Here is a 20,958-nt window from a genome sequence, read left to right on the forward strand (position 1 = left end):
GAAGTAAAGTGCCCGCCACAGCCAGAGAAGCCATCAGGACATAAGTGCCCAGGATAGAAAGCTAAGCCGGCCCCGGAAAGGCCAGTTTAGCCCGGATTATTGCAACTGGGAAATGGCTTTAACCCACCCCCCACCCGCCTGGTGCCCAAACAGTGCTGGGAGAAGCAGACCCTGGGCCAGATCCTGCCCGTACCTGCACTGGGGTGGTGCTGGATTTTCTGTGCAAGTGCTCAGGACAGGATGCTGTGGTGGGTCCCCAGCAGGCAGCGAGGGCCCCCTCCAGCACTTCTCCTTCTCCAGCACCCCCACCCCCCCACCCAAGCCGTGTTCCCAGCAGAGTTTTTGTTGTTTTTTTTTTTTTTTTTTTTTTGCAGTGAGTTCAGCCCCACTTCTGGGGCTTCTGTGCTTTGAGAAACATGTGTGTACGTAACATCAGATTTCAGTAAAACAGTCCCCAACCCATAGAAAATCATATTTACACTCGGGAAAGCCTTCCAGCCCCCAAGCCCGCTCACCCTCCCTGGCACATCTGCATCACTGCATCCACCTCAGCTCTCAGACCAGCTCCACGTGTCTTTGGAGGCTGTTGCTGCATACCAGGGAAGCTTACCCAAAGAAATGCTCCTGCAGGGGACAGAGTAGAGACGAGGAGGAAAGGCCAACATCCCTGTCACCTGGCTTACCAGCCAGGCAGTGCTGGAGATCCTGCCAGCCCTGCCTGACACGGCTGAGCAGAGCCCCTTTCTCCAGCCGCAGGGCTGTGTGGCTGCAGCTGGAAATATTGCTTGGGACCCCCACTCTGCAGACGACTTGGCAGCCCCAAGTATAGGCAGGTAGCATGGGTTTCTCTAGGGTGATATAAGAAGAAAGTTTGGCAGAAATCCCTCTGGCCCCCAACCAGGTGAGATGGGAACAAACTCTCCCACTCTGCTGGGTGCAGCTCTGGGGGAGGCCGGAGTAGATGGCAGAGAAACCTGAGCTTGTGGCCCTAGAAAGCATGCCTGGGCTGCCCCGGGATGCTTGTGCTGTTATCCAGAGAAGAGCAGTGCTGGTGTGCTCACGAGGCAGAGAGTCTCCTGTGGGACCTGAGATTTCCTGAGGCTCCAGAGAGCAGACCTTGGCCGCTTCTTTCCCCGTGTGGGGAAAGAGGGAAAGGATCCTCTGCACAGAGCCTGCCAGCAGTTCCTAGCACTTTGAGCTTGTACCCCGTCCCCTGCCCTCCTGGGCTTAGTGGAGGTGGAACACAAAGTCAACTGCAAGGATCAGGGCCACGTGGCAGTCTGTGGGGCCTTCCTCAGCTCAGGGCTCCACCGAACTCCCCACATGTCAGATCCACAGGGGCTGGGGCCTGTGACAAGCCCAGTCCTGCTGGTCCTGGTATTGCTGTTATGAGTGCTACCCCTCCATCTGCAGGTGCTGCTGGGGCCATCCCGCTGTGTGAAGGGGTTGCCACCCGTCCAGCACAGCTGTGTGGGGACCCCCAGCCCCACAGGGACACAGTAGAGGATGGAGAGAGGAAGGACCTGTCTCTAGCCTGCTTGGAAGTCTGCTCCCCGCTTCAGATGGGGGAAGGAGGCAGCAGGATTGTCGAGGTAACTGGAAAGCCGTATTTCCACTGAAGCTCAAATCAGAGATGCTGGAGGAGTTCCAGATCCTGGTCTGGTGCCCCTTTTTCCTGCTCACCACCCTGCTGCCCCCAGGTCAGGGTAAGTGTTAAGGAATGTCCGATGTGGGTCTGCGAAGCCGGTGATCAGAGATGCCTCCTGGGGCCATTTGTGTTCAGCAGCTGGGACCGCATGGCCTGGATACTGCTCAGGATCTTCTTCTGGTGGCCCATCATGGTGATGCCCAGACTCCGAATGTCCCTGGAGAATAAGGACACTGTCAGACAATCCTCATGCCCACAGAAACACAGCTCCTCCCTGCTTGCACACCCCCTGGACCAGCCCAGGACCCTTCCCCTGGCTCTTCTCCATTTGCCCCTCAGCACCAGGCTGCCCGAGGGGCCCGTGACATGCTCCCCAGGGAAGGAGAGGTTGTCATTCCCCCTGGCACAGCCTCCTGACAGGGCTGCTGTGACAGGTGAGGGGAGAGCAGGAGCAAGGGACACCGCTCCTGACAGGCTAGTAGGTGACAAGATCGATGCTCTGAAATTGGATGCAGTTTTAGTGAGATGCCCTCAGATAATCCAGTCAGAAAGACAGGCAGATGATGAGCCTCCTGCACTCAAAAGTGTGTGAGAGAAACAAGGATCTGTATCCGTTCAGTGCCACAGCAAAGGCCCCAGGTACAGCCCCCGATCAATGCAGATGACAGCCCTCTGCCTGCATCTCTCCATCTTCCCTTTCACCTCCTCCTGCTTTACCCATCCCAGCTCGACCAACGCTTTCACTGTCACATCCTTTCTGAGTCACGGCAGCTACTGCTTTTGGCAAGGAGCAACTCTCCTCAGAGGTAGAAGAGATTTTTTCCAGCCCTGGTACAAGAGCTAACACCAGAGGATGGTGAACGTAAGCCCAGGATATATTTGCCATCTCTTCTGGTACCACTTGTGGCAACACCCCTTCACCCAGCCTTTATCTCTAGGGGGCAATTCCTGCCTCTCTTGCACTCCTGTTCCACACAGACAGCAGCCCTGGGCCCAGCGCCCCAGCACATGGTGATGCTGGAAGCACTCCTGTAGCTCTCTGCTTTTACATTTCTCCCTGCTGTGAGTGAGAAAGGTGGCAAGAAAGAGGCAGGGGGAGGACTGTATTTACTAGGAAGAAGATTTCCAACGCACCCAGGCTGATGCTATGGCCTTCCAGCCACGCTGAGGCCCTGGGGCCTCCCTGCCCTGCTGCAACGAGCTGGCAGCCAACCCAGTGCACAGGGGTCTGAGCTCCTGACATTTCCCTGGAATCCCACACCCTGTGAGTAGAGTATTGTTGTTGTTGTTGTTAATTTATATTTATATATATAAAATGCCTATCACCATGTTGATGAACACTCTTTGGAACCACCCTGTGACAACAGTGGAGCTCCATCAGAGAGCTGCCATGGAGCACCAGAGGTAGCTAGGTGCTCACACCCTCTCCGAACAACTCCCACATCTCTGCTCAAAGTCACTGCTGCCTTGGACATCATCCCAGGGCTCAACATTAACCTGTTACAGACCCAACCCTACTTCCTGAACGATGTATCTCTGGCATCCCCCTCTAGGATGAACCATCTAGGTCAAGGAAGGCAAGAGAGGACAATCACTGCCTGGGGCTAGTGGGACAGCGTGGGGCAGCCCCATTGGTGCTGTTTGCTCTTTGGTACTCACTCGATGTTCATTCGCATCACCATGCCCAGGGAGGAGTACCCTGCCATGGCAAAGTTGTCCCGGTAGTGCCCCAGCCGGATGGAGTCCAGCCAGTCCTCGACTGTCAGGCAGCCGGAGAAGTCAAGGAGACCCCTGTCGAAGGGCGTTTGGGTGAACCTGAGAGCAGGACAGAAGTGATGAATTAGCCCAGGAGCTCGGATGGAGGTGGTGGTCTTAGATGGCCCACCTCAGAGAGGGGAGGACCTGGAGAGCCCTTGCCGTGAAGGTGGGCACACTGCTACGTGGGCAGCGCTGCACGTGCTTGGCTCAGCCCCATTTTTGGGATGCTTTGGTGGGTGCAAGGCAGCAAAATGCAGGACATTTACCACCACCCACCGCAACCAGTGGTCACAGGGCAAGCCACTGCTGCTAGAACTGGACCAAAACATCCCTTTTTCATGGCAACCTGCTCTGCTTGCTGCCAGCTGTGGCTTGATGGGGTCTACCCCTGCTCTTCACGGCGAGCCCTTACCGGTTCACCGTGGCCGTGCACTTGAGGCTGTCGGGGTTTCGGATGAGCTTGTCCAGGACGCCGACGATCTGGGAGAAGCGGGGCCGCTCGCTGCGCTCCTTCTGCCAGCAGTCCAGCATGAGCTGGTGCAGGGCCGTGGGGCAGCCCATCGGGGCGGGCAGGCGGTAGCCTTCCTCCACCGAATTAATGACCTGGAAGGAAGCCACGGCGCTGGAGCAGAGCTGCTCTCCTGCCCGGCTCTGAGCACCCTGAACTGCTATGCACAGGGGAGATCCCCGGTGCATGAGCTGTTAAGGCCATCAGAAGGGGGAGCAGGGAGGTGTACACAAGATTCATGCTAAATGGCAATTTTTATTGCTGGTGAGCTGTGTGCGGACTCTGCAGTAAGCTGAGATACCACACACGTACAAGAAATCACTGCTCTGGGAGCAGATCTATTAAGTGGTCCAACAGGCCTAAAATATTGCAGCTTGCCTCCAGCAGATAAGACATGAGGGCTTCATTCACATTCAGTTATTCTACAACCGGGGCTTGCCACTGCTCAGCAAAGCTGGGAGAAGCCCCGCTCAAAGGACCTGTGCAGACAAGGTTGTGCAAGTCACTGCAGCCACCATCTGTCACCAAAGCCACTTTCTATCACAGGAAAAACAGCACAGAGAGGGGGGATCCCCAGGACTCAAGAGGAGGGAGAAAGCAGGCAGATCTATGGCACCCGTAGGCAAAATAAGGAGTCCTATCGTTCTGCAGAGGCAAAAGCTTTCATTCTCTGCCTCCTTTTGGAAATTTTGCACCCAGATTTTAGCCAGGCAATAACCTACCTTTTACTTTAGTTTTTATGCTGTTCTTGATATAAGAGTGGCCCCTAATGGCACTGCTGAGCCCAAAGCTTACTGCTGGGTGCTACAAGTCTGGAGCTCTTGGGAGCCACGTGTGGGCAGCGGGTGCGGGAGGAACCAGCAGGTCAATGCAGTGGGGTGTCAGCGATCCTAAGGAAGCCCTGACCCCTGGCAGGCAATGGGTAAGGTGGCACAATGTACACTGAAGCTCCCCAGCTCACAGAAAGGCTTGCACAGAGCAGCAGACAGCAGTGGGAGACCCACCGTGCACAACCACACACAGCCAGGAGCCACCGTGCAGCAAAACGAGGGGCAACACCAGGCAACACACCGGTGCCCCCACTAAGGGGACAGGTACGTTGTGCACAGCCCAGAGGGGGTGTGAGGAGAGGCAGGGGCTGCTCTGTGGGTCCCTTTTCCCTGGCACCCCTGCTAGGCTGTCTCGGGACGGGGCAGGAGGCGAGGCAGGCCTCACGTCCACTCACGTCCCGGTTGGTCATGTTCCAGTAGGGGCGTTCGCCGTAGGCCAGCACCTCCCACATGACGATGCCGTAGCTCCAGACGTCGCTGGCCGAGGAGAACTTGCGGTAGGCGATGGCCTCCGGAGCCGTCCAGCGGATGGGGATCTTGCCCCCCTGCAATGGCAAGCAAGGAACATGTTATTTCGACAGCTCCCATAGGAAGGAACAGCGGAGTGCTCGGCCTGGCTGCTTTGGGGCAGGGTTCAGCATCAGGGCCAGGGCAGACACCACACTGTGCTTCTGTGTCAGATGGCTCCTGGCAATGCCAGCTCTCATTACAGGCAGAGGACTGCACATCGTGATGCTCCAGGGCTGGCTGTGCACTGTTCCCTTTTTGCCCCCAACCTATTGGGTTGTTTCCACCTTTTGGAGCACCAGCATGAAGCTTTCATTTCGCTGGGATGCGCCTCTGCCTGGAAAACACGGGCAGCTCCCTTGCCCCTGTTCATTTTTATCTGGGCTAAGCACCAGGTAGGAGATACCAGCTCTGGTGGGTTTCACCGTGCCTGGATGCCTCAAAGCCTCAGCTTATGACATGCACAGTGGCAGCTCCACACTCTACTGACCTCTCTGCTTGCATTGACGCTGGATACATTAAGACAGCATCTCTAGAAAATGGGCAGGAATGGAAAGGGTCAGCCTGTAGGTCAATACGTATGCTCTGGTCACTCAGGTCACCCTCCTGGTCCAGTACAGTCCCTGCCACACCATTTCCTGAAATTCCTTTTTAATGTGAGAAAGCTCAGAGACTGCCTTGGGCCCCTTCTTGCCTTTCTACCAGGCTGAATCCTGAAATGAAGGTTGTCCTGAAGGAATGTTCTCCAGGCTGAGTCACTGTGCACCCACCTCTCAGACTTGCAACCACGTTAGGCCATGCTCTGCAGTGCCAGGAGCCAGCCCAAACCAACCTGAAGCTCTTCCTGCCTCTCTAGTCCTGGTCTTTCTGAAAAGTGATGCTCAGACTCCTCAGCTGCCTCTCCAAACTGACCCACATCAGGGAAGCCTATCTGCCAAAGGACTGCCTCGGGAGAACGATAATTCATTTCATGTCCAGAGAAAAGCAAAAAGAACACATTCCCTCAATGAATTTCATTTCCCCTCCTATGACCTCCACTAGAGGAGCACATCAAGCTCCAGTGCTGTCAGGTTGGCCAGAGAATCTTAAAATAGGTTCGCAGACAAACGTGTCCTACATTAAAAAAAAATCAACTAGGCTGCAAAGCCAAGTACTTGCAAGTCAAAGAGCTCAAGAATTTTCACTCCTGTCCTCTCCACACCCCTGAATGAGGCAGTGTCACCTGGAGAGTGTGACCATGCTACTGAAGACTATCACAGCGACTGACCTGTGGTTGAAGGAGTTTATGGAACTATAGTCTAGGGATGGACTCCAGCAGGGACATGGCAGCATCCCTGTGGAGTGGTCCTTGAATGCTAACATGAGCTGCTGGCTGGGAGTTTTGATAACCTCCCTGCTCTCCTACCCTGCTTCTCTTTGTTCACTGCATACTTCAGCTGCGGGATGTCTCTTTATGAAGGACAGTGTTCTCATATAATGCTTTGAAGGTCAGAAACACTTTGGGTTCATGTCCAGGAAGCAGTGGTGAGTTGACCATCTCCATTCCTGCACTGCCTACCTTGACTTGGGTGTCTAACTTTTACACCCTCACTGGCCTGGGGCAATCACCACCTATAAAGCTCAAAAAAAAAAGAGTTTTAACACCAAGAGCCACGCACCGTGGTGGTATATGCAGCATCAGGGTCATCCTCGAGGACGCGTGAGAGGCCGAAGTCAGACACCTTGCAGACCAGGTTGCTGTTCACCAGGATGTTGCGGGCAGCCAGGTCCCGGTGCACGTAGCCCAGGTCAGACAGGTACCTCATGCCTGCTCCGATGCCACGCAACATGCCCACCAGCTGGATGATGGTGAACTGCCCATCGTGTTTCTGGAGAGGAAATAACACAGAGGTTATCCGTTTTTATTTTTTCCCCCCAGCAGGCCCATTGACACTGCTATCATTAAACTAGCTCCTGAGTAGCTCTTATCTTTGGCGTAGCACCTCCTCTAACTCCAGAGCCTTGTCTTGGCCCAAAGTCCATCCTCCCAGCACCTCTGCGTGCTGCTTGGGCGGGTGACCCTGCCTTTGCAGGGAGCCAGCTGCAGTGCCCTGGGGCTAGCAGCTGCTGGAGAGGGGAAATGCAGCACCCACTGCTCTCACACAGGGGCCACGGTGGTCATGGGGCTGAGGAGTGAGAACTAACCTCATCTCCAGTCTTGCAGCCCAGAGGGATGTGCAATGAATACAAATACAAGAGAGCACTTTACCCTGAGAAAGGCGTCTAGCGAGCCGTTCTCCATGTATTCAGTAACAATCATGACCAATTTGCCTGCAGAAGACAAGGGAGGTCAAGTTAATAGACAAGTCACCTTCCTCTCAGAAGCCGGGTGCCAGGCTTTGCTGGGAGCGACGTTAATTCAGGCCGGTGGGTTGCCTGCTGTCCTGTAGGGTGGTCTCAACCCTGCACCACGCAGGAAGGGCACGGTGGTGGAGACGTGGCCAAAACCCCAACGCTTACCCCTCCCTCCAGGCACTATTGATGTGGCTAGGTCAGCTTTCTTATCCCACTGAAATTTGCATGCCATTAACATAACGCTCTGCATCGCTGTGTGCCTTTGCGAAGGAAGGATCCGAATTATTATTCAATACAGGCAGCCTTTAAAACAAACGCTAATAGGCAGGACTCCTCCTAATCCAATAACCCTGTCCTGGGGCACCGGGGAGCTCTGCGCAGCAACGTGGGCAAGGGCTGCATGGGAAGCTTGTCCTGTAACAGGAGATGACAGGAGTGGTCTTGATTCATCTCGTTAAGCCCCCTCCCAAGGACCGCCGAGATGCTGCCAGAGGTTTGGGCTGCAGCCAGGAACAAGCGGTTCATTTCTCTAATAGGGTTCAAAGGGGAAGGAGGAAAAGCAGCAGGGCTGCCGGGGACAGCCTGTCTCCCTCTGAAGATGTTAATGGGGAATGCCAATCAGGAGAGAAAGCTTCCCGGCACGAAGCATGGCCCAAGCTTGAAACCTTCAGCCTCACTTCAGATCAGGAACAAGCTACCCACAATTTAGATATAACTCCTGGGAAGGGGTTGGCAAACAGACAGGGTTGCACAGAGCTCCCAGCCCCTGCAGCCCCCCAGGCTGCTCCCTGCCAGCCTGCAGCACTGTGCTGGAGGAGCCACATTTTCCTCGATTCCCCCAGGAGATCCCAGGAATGGGAAATATCCCAGCTGCCCTGGGGTCTCCAGTGCTGCCAGAAGGAGGGGATGGGCTGCAGGGGACCCCAGGATAAATGACAAGAGATTACCCAGAGCGGCCAAAGGATGGTGTCTGCCCAAAGCAGCCCCTGACCCCCATCCCCATGGTGCCCCCAGGGGGATATGCCCCCAGTTGTGCCCCACCAGAGGACCCCGTCCCCGCTGGCCACCTACTCCTGGTGACCACCCCCTCCAGGTGGATGACGTTGGGGTGGTCGAACTGTGCCATGATGCTGGCCTCGCTCAGGAAGTCCCGTCGCTGCTTCTCCGTGTAGCCTGCCTTCAGAGCCTTGATGGCCACAGAGATCTCCCTCTTCCCCGGCAGTTTCAGGCGGCCGTAGCACACCTCTCCAGACTCCCCTGCAAGGCAAGCGAAGGTGAGGGCATGGTGCTCAGTTCCTTGCACAGATCCTCCAGCACCACAGGTCCCCTGCCCAGCCCCATATGCCTGCAGCGTGCTCCAGCCTTTGAAGATAAATAGCAGCAGGGATGCCTACTGCTACAAGCAGTCAGGTTTCCTATTGCTTGTCAGCTTGGCTGGCCCTGCACACGGGGTGAGCCTTCATCAGCCCCCAGGGCACTGCTGGTGAAGCTCTGGCTCTGGTTCTGTCCTGTGCTTCCTTGCAAGCCCCTGTTCCTAGGCAAAATCCCATTTTGTTCTGAAAATTTACCACTCTGCTTGCTATTTTGCTCGTCTCTTGTCACCCCAGATGCTTGCTCCGAGGTTTGAGAGCAGGGTGGCCGCGTTTGAGCACCCACGCGGGACAGGGCGAGCCATCTGCCGGTGTCAGGCTGAGCCATCGGTGCCACGCTGGCTGAGCAGCTCCCGCCTGCGCCAAGCTGACGCAGGAGAGTTTATTTCATGCACTAAAAAAAAAAAAAAGCATCCTAAAGCATCCTACTCACGGTTCTCATCTCAGGGAAATAAGGAGCAGATGAAGCCCTGATTGAGCATTGTTACAGAACCGTGCAGCCTGCTGTGGTCCCAGCGGGCCGTGGAGATGTCCCTGCCTCCCAGCAAATTGCCCAAGCAGATGGGATGCAGAGAGGCAGCCCGGGCTGGGGACTCACCAGACCCAATGACTTTCTCAATCTTGATCCGGGAAGCCTCAATTTCACGGGTGAATTCGTGCACGGCTTGGCAGGGGTCCTCATATGTGTGGGGGTCCACATAGAACTTTGACTCGGGGAATTTCACTGTCAGGTTTCAAAGGGGAGAGAGGAAATAAGCTCTTCCACACAACCCTCACAGTGAGGTGGGTATCCAGGAGCTGGGCGTTGGACAGGCAGGGGCAGGACTCCTTGGGGTGACACACTGGGGATCCCCAAGGAAACCCAAGGCACTTCTTGGCATGGCAATGTCCTTGGAGCTGTCCAGGACGTGGCCATCCAGATCTCCTCAATGCGAGTCACACCCCCAGCAACTCCTTCGTAACCCCTCACGTGGGTTTGTGGTGCATTTCCCACTCTTCTGGCCTGCTGCTGACTCAGATGAACCCGCTACAACCCCATTACCAGTACACCCCTGGGACCAGAGCCCCACTTCATCTCTCTTCGACACATCCCCAGAAGCAGGAGTGGACCAAACCCTGGAAACCACAGCAGTGCTGGGGAAAATGGTCCAGGTCCTTGCCCATTCAGGGGGCTGAGATCCTGTGCACGCCAGGGGCAGGAGGAGGAGCAGGGAGGGTCCTACCTTGCCCATTCTGATAGTGCATCTTCTCCTCATCAGAGTCCTGGAAAGCCTTGCTGTACCCGCAGTGCCTGTCACAGAGACACAGGGCTCAGAGGGATGCTCCTGTCTCTTGCTCCCCCCAGCAGCCCAAAGGCAGGGTGAAGGCAATGCATGCCAGGCCTGGAGTTAAGGTTTTTCCCTCCACCAGCTGCATCACTGCGTCTTCCTGGGATGACACTTTGGCCTGGTGCAGGAGATGTTCTGGGTGCTCTCCAAGGCTCAACAGGGCCAAGAGCCGCAGCCCTTTTGTCTCCTCTAGGCAGTGCTGTGTGTGCTGCACAAGCCTGGCTCTGTCTTGCTGAGATGTAGCAGGACAAAGTCACTCTTTAGTTTTTCTGATCAAGAAGGTATCCGTCTGTTTCTGACCTACCCAACAGCCCATCCAGTCAGCCCTGGTACTAGTACTGGTAGTGGTAATGCTATATACATATATACACACATATATATAATATATACACACTACTGCTAATGCTATAGCCATTATTACTGCTCTTGCTATTGGTATGGCTATGGTTGTTGCTATTCAACCTGCTGGCTTTATTAGAATTAGAATGGGGATAGTTCAGCTGGAAAGGACCTACAAAGATCATTGAGTCCACCTGCCTGACCACTTGAGGGCTAACCAAAAGTTGAAGCATATTAGCATTAAATGCCTCTTGAACGCTGACAAGCATGGAACAAGAGGCAGGATGACTCTGAATGAAGGCTCTTGGCTGAGCCCTGACCTATGTCTGCTCTGCCCAAAAATTAGAAGAGGAAGGCTGTGCCCAGGCTCTCCCATCCCTCCTGTCCCATCCGGTGACAGGCTGCACGGACATCCAGAACACACTTACCTCTTCTTGCAGATCAGGACCACCAGCAACGCGACCAGGCCAGTGATGAGGGTCAGGCAGATCCAGACGATTGTCATTGTGTCATACCGGAGAGAGACTGGAAGAAATAGGGTAGGAAGGAGGTGAGTTGGAGTGGGGAAAGCTCTGCTGAACTCAGAGACTCCCCTACCCCACCAGGGTCACTACACTCAATAACAAAGCACCGTCACCTTTCCAACACCAGCTTTGGGTCTCTCCCAGTCCACAAGGCCCATTTACAGACAGGGAAACCGAGCACAGGTCAGGGGCAGCCACAGTGATGCAGCAAGCCAGCAGGGAGAAGAGTCTGGACCCTCAGGACCTCCCCACATCCTCTCTGCCCTGTATGTTCTTCCTTCTCTTTCTAACATATGAGCATGTCTCCGGAGGGCTACCTCCAGCAAGACAGCTGCACACACTCACCTGGTTTCCCTGTTTCCACCTCCACGGTCTGGCTGAACCTCCCACAGCCAGCAGAGGTGCGAGCCCGGACCTGGAAAATGTAGCGGGTGGCGGGCTTGAGCCCCGAGATGGTGGCAGTGGTGCCCTTGGATTTTAGGGTCGAGTAGCTCTGCATTTCCTTGTCCTGTGGAGAAGCGACACCAAGAATCTCAGCACAGCGTAACCGTAGGAAGGGAACAAAATCTTTGAAAACAGCTCTTTGTTCACAGCTGCATGATAGCAACAGGAAAAAATTGCACCCAGCCTAAATCTGCCCCAGCAGGGTTGATGTGTAGACACGAACGCAGCTTTACCTTCTCGTAGTACTTGATCTCGTACTCCAGGATGATGCCGTTGGGCTGGTCGGGCTCTTGCCACAGCAGGGTGACGCTGTTCTGGCCTGTGCTCTCGTGGCGGACTGCCACCACCTGGGACGGGGCTGGGGACACAAAGACAGGGCATGGGCACGGCAGCAGGGAGCCAGAGCCCTGTGCATGTCCCTAGAAATGGTTTAAGACACATTTCTGCTTTAATTAAAGCCATGCAGAGCTGAGTGCTGTGAAGGATGGGAGAACGGGCTTGGGTATGTGCTTGTGTTTGCTTCATTTGCCCCAATCTCTTCCCTAGAGGGGGGCTCAGCATCATGGGAAGGTGCAGAGGGCTGGTTTCCAACCCAGAGGGTTAACAAGAGGGGTCTGTCCCTGCCCTGTCCCCTCTCCCACAGTGCATAAGAGGGGCTTAGCTGCGCTCTGCTCTGTGGTGATGCCCAGGGGACTCTGAAGCAAGGTTCCAGCTGGGCTGGATTGTTGTGCAGGATTTCCTGGTGAAAGAGCATTTCTCAGGAAGGGATTTGCAAAGGTGAAATGTGCACGAGAGAGGCTCTTCCCCACTAAGGTTGTTGTCACCTGCCGGGGGCTGGCACTGGTGTGAGCTGAGAGCAGAGCAGGACCTGCTGCTGGGCCCTTTGGGAGAGGACAGAAGGCTGCGGGGACAACCTGAGAGATTCCTGCTCCACTTTGCGTTCCTGTCAACGACCAAGCATTCTCCGGGGGATGTCTGCTCCTCCTACCTGCCTGGTTTGTCGTGATGTTGGCGACCGCAGCCCTCCTGGCCTCCAGGCTGAGGTCCGACACTCCGTTGACGGCCTCCACCCAGAAGGAGTAGTTGGTGTGCGCCAGGAGGTTGGTGACGGTCAGCGCGCCCTGCGCCAGGCTCATCTGCTGGGGCACGAAGCGGGTGCCGCTGCCGCAGGCCTCGCACTGCCCCACGTCCCCCCCACAGCGCCGGCACAGCACGTTGTAGGTGATGTCGCTGCGCCCACCCTTGTCCAGCGGCGGCCCCCACTCCAGCGTCACCGAGGTGCCGTTCACGCTGGAGACCAGGTTGACAGGAGCCGAGGGGGGACCTGGAAGGGAAGCAGAGGTTCGGGCAGAGCGGGGGGACGCTGAAGCGCGTTGGGGTTGGCAGAGCAGGGTCCCGGGGGAAATGGGGTGGATGGAGAAGTTTCAGGTATTTGTCAGCGTGTTCTGTGGTTCCTGGGGGTGATGCCAAGAGGACAGAGCTGCCCAGAGGGGGAAGTGCTCCAAGGAGAAGACAGCAAAGACACAGGTCTCAGGGTGAGTTGCTGTGTAGGGGCAGGCCGGGAAGCGAGGTGCTGTGGGTCAGGATGCCAAGTGCCAGGCAGAGGAGAGCCCAGGGGGTGTTCTGGGGTGAGCAGGGAGCAATGGGGAGGGGGGAAGCCTTGTGGGGAAGAACAAAGGTGTCCGTGGGCTGGGGGTGGAGAGCAGGAACTGCTCTTCTAAAGGGAAGGGTGAACTCCAGGGGAGATCAGCAGTCTTGGGGGGACAGCTTGGGACCCTAGGGAAACTCAGGTCAGAGTCAATGGAAGCAGCCAGCAAGAGGCTGGCTGGTGCACTAGAGCTCAGATCTCGCCCTGCTCCAGTGCAGGATGCAGCCCCAGGAGGGGAGCAGAGTCTGGCTGGAGATATTTGGAGACCTGCAGGATGAGGATGAGCCAGAGGACAGCGAGGGAGCTCTGCCTGGGGGGGTTTCAACTCATGCAACACGGGTTGAAAGGCTGCTGCAGCACCTTGGGCAGCTTGCTCAGAGCCAAGGGTGCGTGCTGGGCCAGCCAGGGAGCATTAGACGTGTGTGAAGACACAACGATGTGTCCGAGGACAAGACAAGGTGTCTTCAGGAGCCACGGCAGCTGGGGATATACTTACGGGTGCAGGCGGCCGAGGGGGGGTCCTGCACGGCCCGGTAGAAGCTGCTGTCGCAGCGGCACACGCGGGCTGCCCGGCTCTCCGAGTGGCTGTGCAAGGGGCACTTGGCACACAGCTGGTCCCCGGGGGCTGACTTGTAAAATCCCAGCTGGCAGGCTGCAGAGGAGGGAGGGAAGGGGTGATGGTCAGGGGGACGTGCCTGGATGAGAAGCAGCCCACAGCAGCACAGAATTGAACTGAACCCCACTCTCTGCCCCATCCCAGCCCCTCTCCCTGATGTCCAGGTGAGTCCCCCTCCAGCTACCCAGCTGGAAACTGGGCTCTGTGAAATCTGCTTTGGTCTCTCTCCCCCAGGCTGTGTGCTGCCATCCCAGGACCTGTTCCCCACTGTTTCACAGGCAGACTCAGGTGCCTCTGTTTTTTGTGAGGTGCCTGTGAAGCTCGGTGTGCTCTCCTTGCAGCTGTGCCTGCTGCCCAGATCTCTCCCAGCTGCACCTTCTGCACCACCCCACACTGTTACCCCTTTCAAGCACTATCATTTATGGGGCAAACTACATTCCTCACTTCACGGTGCTTTCCATACACGTGCTGGGTGTGTTTAGGTGCCCAAGAACATCCACGCGGGTGGTTTCAGGACTGAAGATCTCCATACCTGGTACATGGCCCTCTGCGTGTCCCTGCTTTGCTGCTGTACAAAGCAAGTATCCTATCTCATTAGCAAAGCTGATTAACTCAGCAGTGACAGGTGTCATGGCAGGTGTCTGGTGTGGCAGGATCCCTCCCATCCAGAAGATCTCAGTTCCAAACAGGCTTTCTCTGTCTGAGTCTCCATATTTATCAAGCATTTGCAGGACCAGTTCCAGTGTTTCAAGCATTATTTCGGGCCCTTTTCATTTCTCATTTCCCCTACTGAGGTAGTAATACCTTCATTTTCCCGTCCTTACCCCCAGTGGCCAGCTCTGCATACACCCTCAATTTTTCCTTCCAAGCATGTAGAAGTGTTTTGTCTGCAATCCAGCACCCCTGGTGGTCTGGGTCCCTCCGAGCTGTCCATTTGTTCTGCTCCTAGGTGCTGATTTGTCTTCTTATTAATAACCTTCCTTTTCTTGCCACGGATCTCCCTAGAATGACTGCTGCCAACATATTTCACATATCCCATGCTGCACAGTAATGCAATAGCCTCCTTATAACCGAGCTACTTCCAGCAGTGGTAGCTGAAGACAACGCTCCACACACATGCAAGCTTAGCTGCTTTTTGGTCCCTCTTCAGACTCTGTCCTCAGCTTCTGAAGCACTTTTGCACTGAACACTACATCAAAGACAAGGGAGCAATTTCAGCAAGATATCCCATGAAGGGACTCTCTTCCAACAGCTTTCAAAGGCACCAGAGGAGGACAGAAAACGAGGGAGGCAGAGCTGGGAGAGGAGCCGTGCTGTCCCAGCCAGCCACACCAAGGACAGGCCAGGCAGCTTGCCAGGCTCTGCTGCTGACTGCTCCTCGGGATGCTGTGCACCGAGAGAGCCAGGGACTCTCTGCCTGCAGCCTCTTGGTTTTGGGCACTGAGATGGGGTGTAAGGCAGAGATGGGGGCTGTTACACTCTCTTCTCAGCTGTGGACCAATTCAAGAGGTAGCCAGCTGGCAAAATAATAAAATTAAAAAAATATATATATCTAAGAAGTAAAAGTTTCCATTTCCTCTGCATGGGAAAGGATGAAAACACAGCATGAGCACAGCCTGCCAAACAGGAATGGGAATAGCCCCACAGTTCATGCAGCATGCATACCAGGATTTGTCTTCTTCAACTCCCTGCGTGAGCTTGCCCTGCAAACCACCAGCTATCATCTCTAGCCAGGTGGCAACCTGTAGCCAGGGACTCTTGATTCAAGAGACACTGAAGCGGTTCCCCCCACCAATATTTAATTAGAGGCAGAGAGAAATGATGATATATCAGGTATGGAGAGGCAGGCCAGGAGGAAATACGGGAACGTGAAGCACAGCAGATTTGCACCAAGCAATTGTAATCACTCAGCATTTAATGCTGTAAAGAAACATTAATTGCCTGTAGCAATAATTCACAATTATTTTAAATGCACCCAGGAGGAAAATGAACCTAAATGACAAATTACAGGTGGATTTGTGCACCAGTGCAGGGCTGTTGGCAGCCACCTCCCTGCACCTGGACAGCACAAGCACGCAGGAAGGCTGGAGAGAGATGGGTCACACACCTCTGTGTGTGTCAGTGCTTGCTGGGGATGGAAGCAAGACACTTGTGAGGCCTTTCACAGGCATGGGAGATGGGACACCAGCTTGGTGCCCATGTGCTAGGGCTCAGTTTGGAACAAGCTATGAGCTCACCTCAGGAATACGCACAAAGAATTAAATCCCTACTGTACCCGATGGCAAGCCTATCCTACTCTGGACCGAGCTCTCCCCTGCTAGGCCAATGGCACATGGAAGACCAGGCCCTCCTGGGTTTGCTCTGAGAAGAGCAAACCAACAGAGAAATGGCCAGGAAGAAAAAGTCAGCCAAAGACATCAGGTCTAAAATCTGCAGAGCTCCATGGTTACAGCGCACGCTGCACCCACGGACATCTGCAGCCACCCACCAGGGAGGTGCAGAACTGCCGTCCTGCTGCCTTCACCACCACCAAGTTCTGCCACCTGTCACAAGTGTCCTTCCAGGAGCTGTGCAGAAGGTGAGGAATTCTGTGTGTTTGTTTGTGTTTTTTTTTTAGTATATTTTATGAAGTTAATGCCCTTTCCCCATGCCTGAGGATCACAGGCAAACAGCCAGCATCCTCTCCTTGTGGAACGCTGAACCTGGGCTTGGTGGTGCACAGCTCCAGCCCTCTGCCCCACGGTTGGGTCCCCTCTCACCATCCCAGCCTGCTGAAGTTAACGCCACGGGGCTTACACCGATCCCCCTGCTGCACAACACATCTTCCCCGTTTTTCCCAGCTCGCTGACAGGCTCCAGAGCAGCAGGCTTGTCTCAGAAACAGCAAGTGTGGGCACGGCTCTGCCAGCCATCTGCGGTTCGGTCCGTTTGTTTCCCTCCCTCTCCGTCCTCTGGGGACAGGACAACATCTGCTGATAAACTGGCAGGGCTGGGGAGATGATAGATGGACCTGTCGAGGAGACACTAGCAGGGAATGAGCCAGTCTTTGCAGCCTGAGCAGCAGCATGGGACAAGCCCCCTGTGTATGCCTGGTGGGACACCGAGGGCTCCTGGAAAGGCACCCTCCATCCCCAGAGGCCAGACTGAGCTGGGCACAATCAGGGCTTCACACCATCCTGGCACCCAGGACTGTAGGAAACCCAGCCTGAAGTGCTCTGGGAGCCTGGGAGAGGGCATGAAAGCAGGACCCTGGTGTGTCCAGGCATGCAACAAGGACCTACAACACATTTTGGGTTGTGCCTGCAGGTCTTGTTAACTGCCTTACTACTTGAGATGCACTGCGCCCAGGTTTCACTGATTTAATCTTATCCTTTGGCATTGCTGGGAAGAGATAAAGATGGAAATAAAGGTGTCATTGCCACTGTGACAGGCAGAGACAGGCACCGGTCCCAGAGCCCTCCAGGCTGCAGCAGAAGCTAACACAGAAAATCCCATCTCCTTTCACTCCGGTTTCAGCATGATGCTTGCGATCTCGGCTCCTGAATGACACAGACACTGAAACAGAGGCATATTACTCACAGCCATCTCTTAAAAACAGGCGTCTACCTCACTGCCCCCAGCTTGCAACCCTGCACCCCTCCCTGTGCCACTTCACACACCTGAACTCATCTCACATCACCCCAGAGGTGATGTTACCCCTACCCCTTCTCCCCACAATTCAAACAATTTCATGCTCTACGCCCCAAAATGTTTTGGAGAGAGAAACGGGGGGAAACTTCCCCCTTGAAGACTTCGAAATCAGTGCTGCTGAAGGCACAGCTGCCTCTGCCCTGCTCTTCTTCTCCACATTACAAATAAATAAAGAAATAAGTGCAGGAAATGTCCAAATCCCAACGTGCTGGGAGTGCTGCTCTGCTGCCTGGTGCAGACACTGTGCAGCCTCGCGTAGGTGAGACAGCCTGGCTTATCTTGGAGCTGAAGACTTTTTTACGAGGTTTATCTGGGGAAATGCTACAGCTTGCAGTGGTAAGGTGGAAGCAAGAGGCCCAATGCTAGAATTGGAAAAAAAAAAAAAAAAAAAAAAAAAAAAAGCTCTTTACAAAACTCAGTCTTGTTGGAGGGTTTTAGACAGAACTACTTAAGGTTTCTGAAAATAGTGCAGTTTTCACCAGACCAAAAACAAACCCAGAGAACTCCGTTCAGGAGGAGTGGAGCCGAATGCAGATGAAGGTACTGAAGGTAACCCTGCATCCCTGCTGCAAGTCTCTGGGGAGTAAAGATGCATAAATGAAGAAAGGACATACAAAACATCAAGAACTTAATCCCAGACCCTGCAGTTTTGGAGGGTGGAAGCCCTCTCAGCATATATATATATGGCTACAGATATATACAGGAGGCTGAGGTTTAAAAAAGGCCCAGCACTCCAGCAGATGCAAGGGAAAAGCAGCTTGTGGCACCCCGGGGCCAGCACAGCCCTCACCCCCGCACAGCTGAGCACCAGCAGCTTTTTGGATCCCTTTCTCCTTCACGGGGATGTGGTGTCAGTAGCATCTTGTTTTCAGGAAGGGGAAGAAGGCATCACACAAGAAGTGTTGACATGGGTAGGATCTGGATCTCAAGTCAAATGCAGAACATTTTTTTTGGCATGGTCCTGCTGCTCTGTGGGAAGCAAGAGCATCTTGCAAGAGCAAGATCTTGTAGTGAATTTAAGGTTCCCAGCCTCCCATTGCATCGATCCATCTCCAGTTTAAGTACTGGTGCAAATAGGAAGGGCTTTCCTGCAAATTGTTGGTTTCTAAACTCCCCAGTGGCTTTCCAGGCATCTGTGTGTTGGTAATCCAGAATAAAAACACCTGGTGATGACCTGAGTCTGGACAAGATCTGCAGAAGAGTTCAAACCAAAACCACTCTTTCCAAACCTGGTGAAGGTTTTGCAGTGCTGCCAGACCCATCTATCACAGTCCAGCTGCTCTTTGGTGTTTTTTATAAGAACTACAGAGACCAACCAAGCACAAATTAAATTTGTTCCATTACCATCAATACCCTGAACTCCAGCCTAGCATCACTCTCACCCTTCATCCGTGTCAGCAGCTAAGCACAGCAAACAGAGGAAAAGTGGCAAACTGTACAATTCTCAGCCCTGGACAAAACCTATATTCTGTCTGTGGGTAAAGGGCAGTTCTGCAATAATCTCCATCCTTCTCAATTCTTCCAGGGAAGAAGAAAAAAAAAAAAAAGAAAAAAAAATGGAAAAAAAAAAAAAAAAAAGGCTTCTGTTTTTGGGCAGTCTTCCCAGTAAGTTGCTTGAGTTTTAGAGGAGTGAGCAAAGGTGCTGGAGGAGATGCTAAGCCCACCTTGTCCTACACCCTGCTTTCTCCAACGTGCTTGCTGGGCTGAATTAGCCATGCTAGATGACCCGGTGGATCTGGTGTCCAAACAAGTCATTAGAAGCCAGGTCTGAGCATATAAACTGGAAGTCCTGGTACAAGACAAGTGTGAACACAAGGACCCATCAGCACTTGTGGAAGGGGCCAAAAGTGCCTGGGTGAGTGACCTGAGAGTGTTCGGATTATCCCCAAAAATACACCAGAGTGGCCTTGGCTTTTTCTATATATTAATCTTGGAAATTACCAAGGATGGAGATCCTGCCACCTCTCCAGTGACCTGTCCTAGGGCATAATCCACCGGAGGAAGAAGTTTTTCCTAATGGCCAGCCCAAATCTTGCAAGCAATTTGTAGCTCTGACACTTCTTTGCAGTCTGTTCCCATATGAAAACTGATACCTGGAATCCAAACAGTCCTACCTTACTTAAATGGTTTGGAAAACAAGCTACCTTTTAAAAAAAAAATATTATTGCTTTATTAAATAGATGGGTCTTTGCATGGGATAAACAGAAGGTGATAATCTTACCATATGCCATTGCCTGTATTTTTAACAAAGCAGCTGACTGGCTTACAAACCAACAATACAAATGCTGTGAATCACTAAGTTCCTTTGATTTTCCTGCCTGGCATCGCTGAAAGGATGTTTGCATAACTCTCATAGCATGTCTTCAAACCGCCACTGCTCCTGCTTGAAAAGAGTATTTTGGATCGCTCACAGCAGAAGCCCCCTGAGGTAGGCACCCAGGGCAGTGGTGCAGCTAACTCCAGGTACAACAGCCTGATAATCTGCCAGCAGGCACAGGAGACTGAGCAGGCATCAGCGAAGTGCAACACAGCCACGGAGCCTGCAGCTCAGAGCTGGCAACCCTGGGCTGGGACTTGCAGGGGAAGTCTCCTTGAAATCCGCGCTGACTTTCAAAAAAACATGAAACGTATTTGAATATGTTTGTCTGGAGCTGCAGTTACAGGGTGTTTTTGACACGCATTTATCTCTCACCATGGTGTATGGTATGTATGTGGTCCAGTGCAAAACCGCCTGATAACAGGAACCCTGACATCCCAGGTTTGATCTCTGCTGACTGACAGAGGCACGCGTGACCCCCACGCACACTTTTGGGGGCCTCATGCAGTGCAGAGCCAGGAAAACAGAGTTTTGCTCGGAGTCAGCCCAGCAACACCAGCGCTCTGTTTCCAACAGAGCAGCCTGTGGTGGCTGCTTCACACAAAGACATGACAGAAGGAGCTGGAGGTTGCTGTGTGATGCTCTTACATGGGCAGGAAAAAAAATCACTGCTGGAGAAAGCAAAGAGAAGCCTGGGGCTCAGCCACACAGCGTATCTCTGAGTCAGAAAGGGAGAAAGAGTCTGCTCCCCCTCTGGGCAGGGTGCTGGGCAGGGTGATGCCTCCTCCATGCTGACTTCCTTCCTAAGAGTCCATGGACGCAAAGCTGTATTCACGAGAACACAATCACCAAGCTGGGTATTTTCTCCTCTTAATTAGCAATGCTGTGGTGCTTTACTTGCTCGATTAAAGTTGCCCACAAGAAAGGTTTAAGGTACATTAAATTTGCTGATTGGTTCGTCAGCATGAATTCCACCAACTGGAAAAATTAAGTGGCTTCCAGATTGTTAACAAGACTCTCTAGATCCATCTCCACTGGACATGTGCTACAAGAGGCAGAAAAGATCCCAGCAGCAGAGAGGTTTGTCCACGAGGGGAC

General features: G+C 53.8%; 1 protein-coding gene across 1 annotated transcript in view; it reads right to left on the minus strand.

The window, feature by feature from the left end:
• Positions 1-1,750: 1,750 nt before the first annotated feature.
• EPHA8 (EPH receptor A8) overlaps positions 1,751-20,958 on the minus strand; it is a 45,443-nt gene continuing 26,235 nt past the window's right edge. The window contains exons 4-17 of the mRNA XM_032201453.1: positions 13,735-13,890; positions 12,579-12,914; positions 11,824-11,948; positions 11,492-11,654; positions 11,051-11,147; positions 10,179-10,246; positions 9,554-9,679; positions 8,657-8,842; positions 7,500-7,561; positions 6,910-7,119; positions 5,140-5,289; positions 3,819-4,009; positions 3,308-3,463; positions 1,751-1,865 (exon numbers count right to left, since the gene is read on the minus strand). Of these exons, the coding sequence (XP_032057344.1) occupies positions 1,751-1,865; positions 3,308-3,463; positions 3,819-4,009; positions 5,140-5,289; positions 6,910-7,119; positions 7,500-7,561; positions 8,657-8,842; positions 9,554-9,679; positions 10,179-10,246; positions 11,051-11,147; positions 11,492-11,654; positions 11,824-11,948; positions 12,579-12,914; positions 13,735-13,890 (2,141 nt within the window). The remainder of the gene's footprint in view (positions 1,866-3,307; positions 3,464-3,818; positions 4,010-5,139; positions 5,290-6,909; positions 7,120-7,499; positions 7,562-8,656; positions 8,843-9,553; positions 9,680-10,178; positions 10,247-11,050; positions 11,148-11,491; positions 11,655-11,823; positions 11,949-12,578; positions 12,915-13,734; positions 13,891-20,958) is intronic.

Source organism: Aythya fuligula, chromosome 21, assembly GCF_009819795.1.
Source record: "Aythya fuligula isolate bAytFul2 chromosome 21, bAytFul2.pri, whole genome shotgun sequence".
Classification (NCBI taxonomy): Eukaryota; Metazoa; Chordata; class Aves; order Anseriformes; family Anatidae; genus Aythya; species Aythya fuligula.